Source organism: Corvus cornix, chromosome 4, assembly GCF_000738735.6.
Source record: "Corvus cornix cornix isolate S_Up_H32 chromosome 4, ASM73873v5, whole genome shotgun sequence".
Classification (NCBI taxonomy): Eukaryota; Metazoa; Chordata; class Aves; order Passeriformes; family Corvidae; genus Corvus; species Corvus cornix.
This window is the reverse complement of record NC_046334.1, coordinates 27,985,288-27,997,513: the sequence shown is the minus strand read 5'-3', so window position 1 is coordinate 27,997,513 and position 12,226 is coordinate 27,985,288. Positions and strand designations below refer to the sequence as shown.

At 41.1% G+C, this 12,226-nt stretch overlaps 1 protein-coding gene across 5 annotated transcripts in view; it reads left to right on the top strand.

Annotated features, from left to right (window-relative positions):
• The window catches only part of CSGALNACT1 (chondroitin sulfate N-acetylgalactosaminyltransferase 1), a 43,775-nt gene that overhangs the window by 17,497 nt on the left and 14,052 nt on the right, over positions 1-12,226 (top strand). For 3 of the 5 annotated variants that reach the window (XM_010411749.4, XM_010411747.4, XM_010411748.4), the window contains 2 exons: positions 8,250-8,506; positions 11,249-12,170. In XM_010411749.4, coding sequence (XP_010410051.2) covers positions 11,537-12,170 — 634 coding nt within the window. In that variant the 5' untranslated portion in view covers positions 8,250-8,506; positions 11,249-11,536. Of the gene's footprint in view, positions 1-8,172; positions 8,507-11,248; positions 12,171-12,226 lie in introns of those variants that run through there. The other 2 variants (XM_019293451.3, XM_019293449.3) reach the window with 2 other exon arrangements.

Sequence of the window (12,226 nt, the reverse complement as noted above, 5' to 3'; positions counted from 1 at the left end):
ATTTTTGGCTGCTGTTTTCCAACTAACATGTTCCACCAACAGTTACTTTCCTTCCTCTTTTAGACAAAAAGTTGTTAAATTCTCTTGACATTTGTCCTTAAGATGCCAGTCCTGGAAAACTCTGCCTGTTAGTTTGACTGCAGTTAGGAAAAGGATATGCTTTCACATCCATAGGAGAACGATTTTTCTTTTAGCAACTAATATTTGTAGTGATATTTCACTGCTGTTTCTAGTAGCCCTTGTTGAACCTTTGTTCCATGATAATAGAACAACACAAGGAAAGAAAGTAGTGGAGATGTAAGGAGTTAAACTGAGTTAAGCTGCCATAAGTTGTTGCTGAAAATGGTATGATTTTAATATTCTACAGAAAACAGTGTTAAAAGGAGGGAAAGGGAGAAAACTGTAAAGGCACAGCAGCAATTTATTCTTTTTGTTTCATTAGCTTACACAGCTGTGCCAGCACACATCCTAGCCAATCTTTGTTAAAATAAAAATAATGCTGTCATTTGCAGACGGGTTTCCATGTGGAGAGAAACAAAGACTCAGTAGCATGAAGCTTCATCTTATAAGGATATTTCTTTTCTTCAAGTATTCTGGTAGGCTAAGAGATTACACTTTTTTTCCTATTCCTCTTTTCTGAAAAACATTGCACCTAAGAAACAAGGATAAGCAGAAAACTGTTTTCTTATAAAAAAAATTAACTATCCTTAAAAAAAAAAATTGTGTTTGCATCAACTTTGATACAAAGTTCCATCAAACCAAGTCAGATACTTTTGTGGTACAATGAGGAAAAATGTTAGCGTAAGATCGTATTTGTGTGCACTATTTCATAACTTCACATGAAATGTTTTCGCTTCTGATTGAAGCCTGAAGTTCTTTCAAGGGATAGGCTCTTTGGAACTTTTCAGGAAATGCTGACCTGACTGCAGGGTGAACTTCTCCTGTTTAACAAAAGGGAGAAAAAAGGATAGCTTTTGCTGGTAAGGGAAATGGGCTTTACTTACGTCATCAATCAGCTCAGTGTTAGAGAACCAGGATGCCTCTTGTGTGAACTGTTAACATTTAACGTGTTTCTAGCTGAATGACTGGGTTTTAAGAGCTATTGACAATATGCAATAACTGCAATTAAAATCTCCTTAATAAACTACACTTTTAATCCCAGATACCAATAGAGTCAATGAGGGAACTGAAATTTCTTAAGGACCAATCAGAAATTTTGTTTATGGCTGTAATTTGGTATATTAGAGAGCTGTAAAATAGAATATCAGACTGCTTGTTTGAATTGAGGTATCTTATAAAGAAATTGAAAGATATATTCAATTTTCAATATGATTTGAGGATCAGAGATAAAAACTTAACCAAAGTAACTGTGAGCAGATGTCTCAACACTTGAAAATGTGGCTTGGTTTACTTAACTAAAGGATATAGAAATGTGATGCCATTTTTCATAAAATTAAAAGACTATTTTTTTCTTATAGCCATTTGACCAAAAGCAGTTTTCTGTGGACCTGTGTGCGTTCTGACACCTTCAAAGATACAAAATCTGACAGGAAGTGGAAATTTGAAGCACTGTGATTTGTTAAGTTAAAATGAAGTAGGCATTCTCAGCCTATTGAAATATTTTATTTAAAAATAAATCTATATCAGTGATAAAATATCATAAAAAGATAAAAATCTTCATTCTGTTGAAATCAATTGACCTGAATGAAAGTTTGTAGATAGGCGTGTTTTGCAAGATAGTTCTTTAATTCTTGGCTGTCTTCAGTTTTGGGGGTTTTATTCATTCCTTTTTGTAAGAAGAATTTCATGGTCAAGTGGATAGAAGACTGTATAATATTAAATATAAAAAGTCTTCCTTTCTTTTCATCTCTGCCTAGACCTTTTCTGCAGAGACTCTGCTGTGATTTATCTTTTCAAGTTCCCAGAGAAAAGAATTGGCTAGTTTAATGATGAAGTCAGTGAGATTCAAGTATTATGTGAGCCCCAAATAAAAAAATGAAAAATATATTTGGAAACTTTTTCTAGAAACAGAAAAACTGTTTTACTGAAACAACTGAAAGAGCTTGGGCTTTTCAAACAATTGCTAAGAGATTGTTTCCTGGTATATCAAGGAAATGCTGGGTCTTTGACCAAAACCACGTATCAAAACAGTGGTGATAAACTAAATGAGACCTTGTGGCATGTTGTTTCCGAGTAAGCACTAACCTGGAGGAGGAAGGAAATGGGGGCTGAATCAGGGGCGTGGCCTCTTCCTGTCGATCAGTACAGACCAGACTGACAGAGAAATGCAGATCAGTGGAGCTTGGTGGTTGGTATGTGAGCTATGAGAGCTGTTAATGCTGCATGTATTGGTGTTCTATGCAGAGCTTGGGTAGCTTGTCTAATAATGAACCAGGCTGCAGTTGCTTTCTGGCTTCCTAATTATGAGTTTGTAGTCTGAAACTTGATTTTCTTCTGTAATGTAAACCACAGATGAAAAGTAATCTTGGTCAGCAAAATTAGTCCCTATCCTGCTAATTCTTGCTCAGCCTAGATAACCTACCTAATTCTTAACACCTTGACTACCAAAATGTTTTTTTCTGTTGTCCCCTTTGCTCTTAATTATTTTATTTGAAGCCCTGTATTGATGCCACACTACCCAGAAAATTTCATTTCGAGTACAAGGAGATCAAAATCTAGGGCTCTGCATTACTGTAAGTATATAACATTAGACTTGTGGGAGCAAGATGTCTCTTCTCAGTTCCCACATGCTGGACTCAGGAAGGAGGAAACCTCTCCCACTTCCAACTCTACAGGAGTTAATGAAGTTCAAGTCCACATCTAGTTTGGTACAGAGCATTCGGGCTGTACCAGGGATTTCTGGCAAAGAGAGGAAGACGTAATCTCCAGGTCAGGCTGGATTGTTCAAACATCTTAAAACTCCATTGCTACTTTACAGGGACTTTGATAGGATAGATACATTCAGTCACAGTTGCTGTATTATATCACCTCACAGCTTTTCTCAAAGGAGGGGGCTTTCATTGCACTGTGCACTTGTAGCTGAAGGGCTGGACTGGTAGCTAAACATATGAGAGGTTTTAAGCCATGACTAAAGAAGTCCTAGTTAAATACTGGAAGACACACAAACTACTTTCCACCTGCAGCTCAGCCTAGCTAGGCTTTCCTGTTTCTGAACACAACTTAGTCATCTGTGTTTGTGCATTTTTATCAGTGGATAATTTACTCTCTTGCTTAATTAGACAGGTGCTAAACCTTCCATGTTTCATGACCTACATCACTGGTGTGCATACACTGGGCTTCAGATTTCACTGAAAGTCTGGCTGTGGTACTGTGGGACGTACATCTGGCAGAATCCTCGGGGTTCCTGGCATAAAGTGACATTAGTGTTTACTTTGTACAAGAAAAAGTTTTAAGTAACAGTCATGAAGAGATGGGTCTAAACCAACAAGCATTCACAGAGCATCCCCACATAGGTGTAGATCCCTTCAATGTTGCAGGCCTTGCTGCTGCTACTTGAGTTTCTTTCATAAAGCTGCGGTCATCTTTGTTCTTAAAAGGAATGACTGTTCATTCCTGTGGTGGCAGTCAGTTTTCTTTTGCTTGTGTAAACCACTGAGAGTGCATGTGTAAACATTTCAAAGTGAAATAACAGCATTTTTCCCAGGTCCAGGGTAACGGATAAGCAAAATTCATCCCATTATTTATTTTAATCAGGAAACACGAAAGGATTTTGTGTTTTATCCCTCTTATTACGCTGATTCTGAGATATTTCAGAAGCTGGTATAGATTGGTGTTATGTTAAAGCTGAGTTAGTCTTTCTGGAAGCTCTCTACATGCAGAGAAATTGATGAAGTAGATCTTAAAATGAAGTAAATTAGAGTAGTATCATTCTGCTGTTCCCTGGCTGTAGCTTGTCCTTGTTTTGTTAGCTAATTTCCTGCAAAAAGAAACTGTGTCCAGCATGTGCTGTATTAAATGTTGTATAGGGCTCTTGCAGCATCATGTGGTCAGAGAAAAATGCTCCTCTTTTATATATCTACAAAACTGAGATGGTTCTCACCTAATTGAAATTAAAGTGACGGTCATGTTCAGAAGATGCTAGTCTTCCAGCTAAGTTGGACATCTGAGCTGTCCAGCCCTACCATTAATTTTTAGTTCTGGAAACTATGATGGTTTGCTAATTTTCTCCTAAAAGACCAGACTGAATTCCAGCTCAACTCAAATGTGTATTTTTTGTCTCCATTTTAGCAAAGTTCTAAATATTTTTGGAGCAACTGAGTTCCTAAAACTCCAGGCCATGAGAAATGGACCTTTAGAGAAAAGCCTTGTCACTTCTTTCTTGCAGTAACATGGAGATGGTCTTTGTGAGTCACAGCATCTCTGCAGCAGCACTGCATGTTTGTCATCTCTTCTCTGCATTTTCTCTTTGGAGCCTGACAAGGCATGGATCTGTCATGTCCTTATTGGAGGAGAGACAGAGTGGTGGAAACTCACAGGGAAGTCCTGTGAAGGCTTTTGGAAGTGCCGTATAGAACGCCCAGCTAATAACTGTACTGAGGATGTGTGGGTTACACACCTATAGATCAGTGTGTTTAGCAGAGAAGGGTGGTGTATTTTGGTTGTAACGTGGAAATCTGAGTATCTCATACAAAAAATAGCATTCCTACTACAGACCTCTGCAATGGCTGGTTATTTATCTGCAGAAAACTGCCAAGTCTTACACAGATAACATTGTTCGGGGGCAGAGAAAGCAGTTTTAGGAGTGTTGTTGCAGTAACTTGAAGTAATGGGGTTTTTATCAGAAAAAATGATGTTATTGGTGTGTGGAGATAATTTTAGCTGTTACATTGGTTATTTTCAGATGTAGTTAGAACTTAATTACTGTTTAAGCTCTGTGGTTTTTTAACTTTAAAACTAGTTTGATTAACAGTGGAGAAAGGAAAGCAATGGCACGTCCGCTCTTGTATGTGTATACATGTTGATAAGCCCACACACAGAATGAGTATGCACTGGGAGGACAAAGGCACCTCAATACTCCATTTGAGTGCTTTATTTATAACAGAAATAATGATACTGTAGAAGAAATAATTATTACTGGCTGTCTACTGTAATAGTAATAACAGCTACTGTAAAAGTTGAAACAACTCTGGCATGTTTACTGCATATGACAGCAGAAGGCTTTCAGAGTAATCTTGATTTCTGTTCTGGACTGTCTTTGGGAAAGTTGCCTTCATGAGCACTGAGACCACATGTAAGTGGATGGTCTAACACAAGAACACACTGACCTCAGAACTCAGCTGAAGTGGCATGGCAGATAAAGTTACTGCTTTACCTTGATAAGAGGAGCCAAATTAAATTAGCAGAAATGGGGTCCAGATATTAACAAAGGCAAAAGTTAGGACTTCTGCTTTGGTTTTGTAGCTTTCAGAGTGACAAGTCTATAGCAGTACCTTGAATGTAAACTGCTTCTTGAATGAAGCAGCTACTTCTCAGTTCCCTTACAAGAGGAAAATACAGTATTTCCAGGACTGTTAAAGTTTTGAGGGTTTCTTGTTTTGAAGTCAGCTTCTAACAGTTGTAACCTATTTGCAAGATGATCAGACTGTAAATGTTATTTACAAAGGGGAACAGTGTAACTGTCTTTCTGTGGGCAGGGTAAATATTTAGACTTTCTGAGAGAACACGTGACAGTGTAAGTAAGATTTTCTGTTGACGATTACTCTGGAATCAAAGATTAGGAAATGAAGAGTTTTACAGTAAGTTGTCTACTGTCTTCAAGTATTAGCATTTAACATTTTCATTCGGGATACTATTTCTTACTAATCCTTTATTTGGATTGAAGATTAAAAACCAGATGTTAGGACTTTGAGTTGTTTGTTTGGGATGTGTGAGTGTCAACCCAAGAGGGAGTAGTGGAATTTTTAACAGGGGACAATACATGAAGGTTAAGAAGGTGTACCCAGTCAGTTTATCAGAGATGTTTTTTTCTTTATTCAGCCTTTTGTTTAATTCAGCCCTGGGCAGATGAACTGGGCTGAGAAGTAGTTGAGAAATCATGATCTGGCCATAAGGAGAAATATAATTAATTTTTGCATAAAGTGCATAAATTGTTGTGTGAGACTAAATTTTAATCCCTGTGATGTCCTATTCTGCTGAGTGTCTTGGATTTCTGTTGAGAAGCTAAGGGGGGAAAAGTCTTGTTCCTAACATTTAAAGCAGACTAATATGTCTGCAGTGCTATGCACACTCCTTGTAATTAAGAAGTTCAAGGCAAATTACAAGTGGCTGCAGAATGTCTTTGTCTATTTTTGTAAGGCACTTAAAGTCTGGGTGAAACATCTGTTTCCTCCTCCCCACAGCTCATTTCAGAGATTAATATGACTCTAGTGAAATCTCACTGTGACATGTGCTGCTATTCAATGAAGATGTTCCAAACACCTACGCAAAACCTAATTGCAGCTTCTGCCACTTACTGCCTCTATTGAGGAAAGAAAAAAAAGAAAAGAAAAGGAATTTCAAAGTTTTGTGAGCTAAAATGGGAGTTGCCAGTCTGAGTTACACCTACAATAAGAAGCTGTGGCAGAAAGTACTTAAAAACATGGAATTATTTGGCATTGCTCATGCCACATGTGCTGAGAGATCACTGCCTCTGCAAATATCACTGTGCTTTTGCTATTTGTTTCTGTCCTCAACATAAGGGGTGCAGAAATTGTGGAGCTCAGAAGGGAGATATATATCCAGAGATACTTTGGTTTAAGTCCCTTTCTCCTGCACAAATTCTCAGTGTGGTTTTTGAGAGACAAAATTTCAGACTTGGAATACATTGCAATTTCTGTGCAGAGATGAATTTCCTATATCTCTACAGTCCAATAAAAATTCATATGTTGGTGAGAAACGGTGATGGGTGCATACCATCTGACATTTCAAACCAACCAACTTTCTGGTTTTTGCCACTCCCTGTGATTGGGTGCAGCACCCTCCACTGTGAAGAAATGTTTACAGAGTGCTTAGAGTGATGACAGAATCTGTTTCTGTGTTTAGTTCATTTTTTGGGCCCAGGCTCCTTGAAAGCAAGTGAAAAGCACCTCTGTGAGCTGGGCTGACCTCTGGCTAGGCTAACAGGTTGAGCTGAGGTTGAAGATGTTTTCACAAATGAAGGTTATTTTAGAATTAATGTCCTTTTCCTCAGCCACCAGACTAATCACTGCATATTTGTTACAGCTTCGCTTTGCAAAGAGACTAATACTACTTGATGCAGCTGGCTGTGAAATACAGAGGTGTTTTTGTCAGTTCCTGGAAAAAAACCTGACACTTCAGTTTGTCTTCTCTTCATCTCAGTTGGTGTGAAACTGTGTTGATCTGGTGAAATCAGAATGGTTGTTAGGAGGAGTTACCATCCCTGGCTTTCTGGTACTTGTCTGTGCAGCTGAGATGCCTCAGCTGTGACCACCTTTGGTGTTGATTTAAAGTAATCTGCTTTTTTTGGCACTGACCTGAATTGGGACTGCTTTCACAAGCATGCCCATGAGATAGTAGTACAGTAACAGCTGTATATTTAAATGTCAGTCACTGTAAGGCAATGCCACTGAAGCTACCAGTACAATTTAATATGACAGATCCAGAGGGCAAGCAATGAAAGCTTCTTGTCAGGATGCCTCCAGTCATGATGGTAAAATCCCTGTGAAGAAGGCTGAAGTCCCCATGGTCTCAATTCCTTACTATGAAAATGCTGTTTCAAAGGACAAAGTAGCTCTGTTAATTTACTGTCCTAAAGTCTTTATAAAGATGTATCTTTGATGGCGGAGATTTCAAACCAGAAAACTATATAGAAAAGAAATAGTACCCTGAAGATAGACATACTATGTTTTAGTGAAGATAGCTATCTATATAGACACATATTCTAAGGCCAACATTTGAAGAGCTCTTTGCCCAAAACTCAAATCTGTTGCTGCTTATAGAAATGAAACAGTGTGTTTATCTAAGCCATTGAGATGTAATTTCAGTTTATACCATGTTAGCACAACTAATCCTTTCACTGATGTTCAGCTTCTGCCAATTCAGTCAATGGACTAATTGTGTGAAGGGAAGCATACAAGCACAGCAGTGTTTTATGTACTACATCTCACCACTTCCTGACCCTGTCTCCCTGCACACTACCTTCTTGCAGTCAGTTTCTAGCCAGATCTGTTGTACAGTTAGAAATGCCCAGATTAATTTTCCGTGCTTTGACAAGCTCCTTTACATTGCAGGAGGCCAACTTTTTTAGTGCATCCATAGGAAGCGTCTCCACTACAGCCTTTCACCACACGAGAGACAGACTGAAGATGTAGGCAGCTGACAAATGTGAAAGCAATGAAGAGGTGTTCTGAGGTTGACAGCGCTTTTCATAGTACACGCATTTTCTGGAAAGGGCATAAGAAGGGAGATAAACAGGCGATGATTTTGGCAAGCTGAGCAGAAGCTGTAGCAGACCAAGATGTTCCAAAGAGAAGATCACATCAAAAAGGTAAGAGCACCAACTTCATCCTGTCCTTTTCTCATGCTGCTTAAATATTTTCTTGAAAATCAGCAATTCTTCCTTCAAAAATGCTGACATTTTCTGGAGAATCCTATAAATGCTATAAAAGTAATTTAGCATTACTTTGAAAAAAATACAGTACTATTTTTATGACTCATTCTAGCCCCCTCAATTCCTGCTCAGAGTAGGGTTTTTTCCCAGAAGCTCTGCAAACTGATAAAATAATAATAACAGTCCAAACATCAGAAATATCTCTGCATAACTTCTGCATATGGAGTAATAGTAAATCAAGACAGAGGGTGGAAAGCCACAGAGCAGTTTATAAAAGGTCCTACATAAGACTTTGACTCAAGACTAGAAATAACTGAAAATAACTCTGAAAGTCTTATTCTTAGTTAAACTGTTTTTACTTAAGGGTGTGACAGCAAGGATGCATGCCTAAAAGGACTGTGACTCTGTCAAGAGTGTCATAATGTCATGTATGCATCCAAGGGAAGAGAATCAAGGGATTAATTTGATTGTGTTTGTGTCTAACAATGTGTAATCTAGGATGTTACTCAGCCTTGCCCTAAGTGTACAGTCAGCTGAGTAAATGATGAGGTTCCTTGCACCAGCATGGGTTTGGGCCAAATCCAAGGGATTTTGAAAATCCCTCTGGTAATGTTCTCAGCACAATTGTTTTAATGTAGCTTATAGCTAGGTCAATATTCAATTTCAATCATCTAATTTTTTTTTGCTCTTCTATATATACTTGAAGAAGTTTTATTAAAAATTATAATGTTCCCAGTTCCACCTTCTCTGTGGTCTACAGTCCTAGGCAGACTGGAAAGTACAGTAGTACTATACATTTTTGCACAGCTTTTCATAGTGTTACGAGAAACAGAAGAGGGTCTTGAGATGTTAAAATACTGTGCAGTGATGGCAGCCTTCAAAATTGCAACAAAGCTTCTGCTGATTTTGAGTAAAATTGGTCTGAGTGTTTCTCAAAAATGTCCTCTTCCTGGTTATTTGGTTTTCATGGGAGCATCTGGTAGGATATGTCAAACAATGATAGTTGCAGTAACTGGTCTTGATAACAGTTTTTAGTTTTCTGGTTATCAAATTTCTGCTCCAGGTCAGGCTTCTTATATTCAAATGGACCATATTCATCACCTGGTGTTTTGGAAAAACATGCCTGGAAACTAAGATATATGTGGTAGCTGTGGGACTGAGTGCCGTCCTTTCAAAACTTGAGTGAGCACTCCAAGATTTGAGAACTCTTGAAGGCCCATGTTGGGATTTTAGGAGTTCTCTCTTTTTTTTTTTTTTTTCCCTCTTAAGGAATTTTTCCCCATTGTGTTGCTAGGAAACAATAATGACTGGATACTTAAGACAGAGAAAAGACCTGGCCACACCTCGGGGGAGGGGTCCAGCTGGCTACTTTCTTTTACATGGGGTTTTCTCGTGTAGGGCAGAGATGCCGCGAGATTTGGACTGGGGAAAAGGGGTTGGGTGGAGCCCCTACAACTCTTGCGCTCTCGCCTTTCTAAGGGGAGAGAAGCTGTGGGTGCTGCGGGGAGAATTCATCACCACGGTGGGGTTCTGTCTTCCACTGCCTTCCTTCTACTGTGAGTGGAGCTTGCTCGCTGGAACGGCCGTTGCACTGGGACCCTATTTAACACCCTACCTCGCTAAAAGAGGGGCTTCTTTTTCAACATCTGCTCGGGTGCCTCAGGGGAAAACCCTGGGATCCTGAGCCCGCCTTTCCCTACCCTGCTGGGAGCCGGGCCGCGGCTGCTCTGCCCCCGCCGTTCCTTTGCCACTGCTCTGAGCCTTCGCTAGCCTGCAGCTCCGCACCCCCTGCCTGCCCAGACGTCCGGGGGTTCCGCTACAGCTCTGGAGTTCGATACATCTCGTCTACCACCTGGCATTTTTTGCTCATCCCTGCTGTTCCAGTTTGCTGCTCCCGAGGGTCCTGCTGGGACACCAGGATCAGCTGCCCAGGGGTTTGTGAAGCCTTTGTTCCATCCCTTCCCGGGATCCCAGGGCATTGGTGCCGCGTGCTCCCCGAGCTCGCTCCGGAGCGCCCCCTGCAGCCGCGGGGGAACCATCGCACCTGCCCTGCTCACCGGGAGCCGCCAGCGCCCCTGCCGGCTGCGAGCGGAACTGCACCCGAGGGGAAAGGGCCCGACAGCCGAGAAGGCTGGGGCTGGGTTTGTGATTGTTTGCTGTTGCTGCCGTAGTTATTGCTGTTTGTTTGACTGGTTATATATATTATAGTAAAGAACTGTTATTCCTATTTCCCATATCTTTGCCTAAAAGCCCTTGATTTCAAAATTATAATAACTCGGAGGGAAGGGGGTTGCATCTGCCATTCCAAGGGAGGCTTCTGCCTTCCTTAGCAGACACCTGTCTTTCAAACCAAGTCAGCCCATCATTGCTTGGATGAACTGAGCACCTTAGCATCTGACCACTAGACACTTCTTAGTAATTCTGAAGTGTGGCAGTCTTTGAGGTCTGGACTAGTTTTTCATTGGCAATGGGCCAAGTCGTGTTATTAACAACTAAATGGATGCATACCGGATTTTCTGCATAACGATCTTGGCATCTTTTGGGTCTTAGCCCAAGCACTTCACAGCTTTGAGATCTGCTAGAGCAGCTAAGAAACAAGGTAAATTCTTAGAACACTCTAAATGGTCTGAACTGGATGACCAAATTCTAACTTGGCTGTCTTTGTCATTTATCTTTCAGGTCCTCAGGCTCCATCAGCCACCATCTGATCGCATTGCAGCAACATAGATGTTGCCATGAGGATCAGGAGGTGTCCTATCTGCTTCACAGCTTGTCTTTTGGTCCTGCTGGGTGCACACCAGAGAGAGCTCCATATAGAGGCAGAGCACACATTTCAAGAGAGCTGACAAACCAGTTCCTGCACATACATGCATCTGTGTAAGAGTACTCCAAGACCAGAGGCCTCTGTGGCACTGCATGGATATAAGAACTGTTGCATGTGTGAGGTTAGACTCTGCTTTTTGAGATATGATGCTTAGACGAGGATTTATTCTGTTTCTTCCCCGACTTGTAGGCCTGCTGGTGGTGGCCTGTTGCTCAATGTCTATTGTTTATATGTTGGCTTGCACACCCAAGGGTGACAACCAGCAGCTTGCCTTGCCCAGGGTGCACAGTCCGACTGCGAAGGAGGGATATGAAGCCATTCTGCAAGAGCGAGAAGAGCAACACCGCAATTACATCATCAGCTTGAAGAAACAAATTGCCCAGTTGAAGGCTGAGCTCCAGGGCAGGACCGAGCAGCTTAAGAACATGCAGAACCAGTACCCAGACTCCTTGGACATTCAGCTTGACCACAGTAAGCCGGAGAAGGCCCAGGCCAACCTGCTGGCTTTCCTCCGTTCCCAAGTAGACAAAGCAGAGGTGCACAGCGGTGTTAAGCTGTCCACAGAGTACGCGGCAGTGCCATTTGAGAGCTTCACCCTCCAGAAGGTGTACCAGCTGGAGACAGGGCTGACACGGCACCCAGAGGAGAAACCTGTAAGGAAGGACAAGCGAGACGAGTTGATAGAGGTGATCGAGTTAGCAGTCGGGAGCTTGAACAAGCCAGATGGGGTCAGTAAAGCAAAACCCCATGTATACACAGCCTCTGACTTCGTTGAAGGTTCGTATGCAGAGAGCAGGCTAGAAGGTCCACACGGTGCTGGGGCGGAGTTCTGG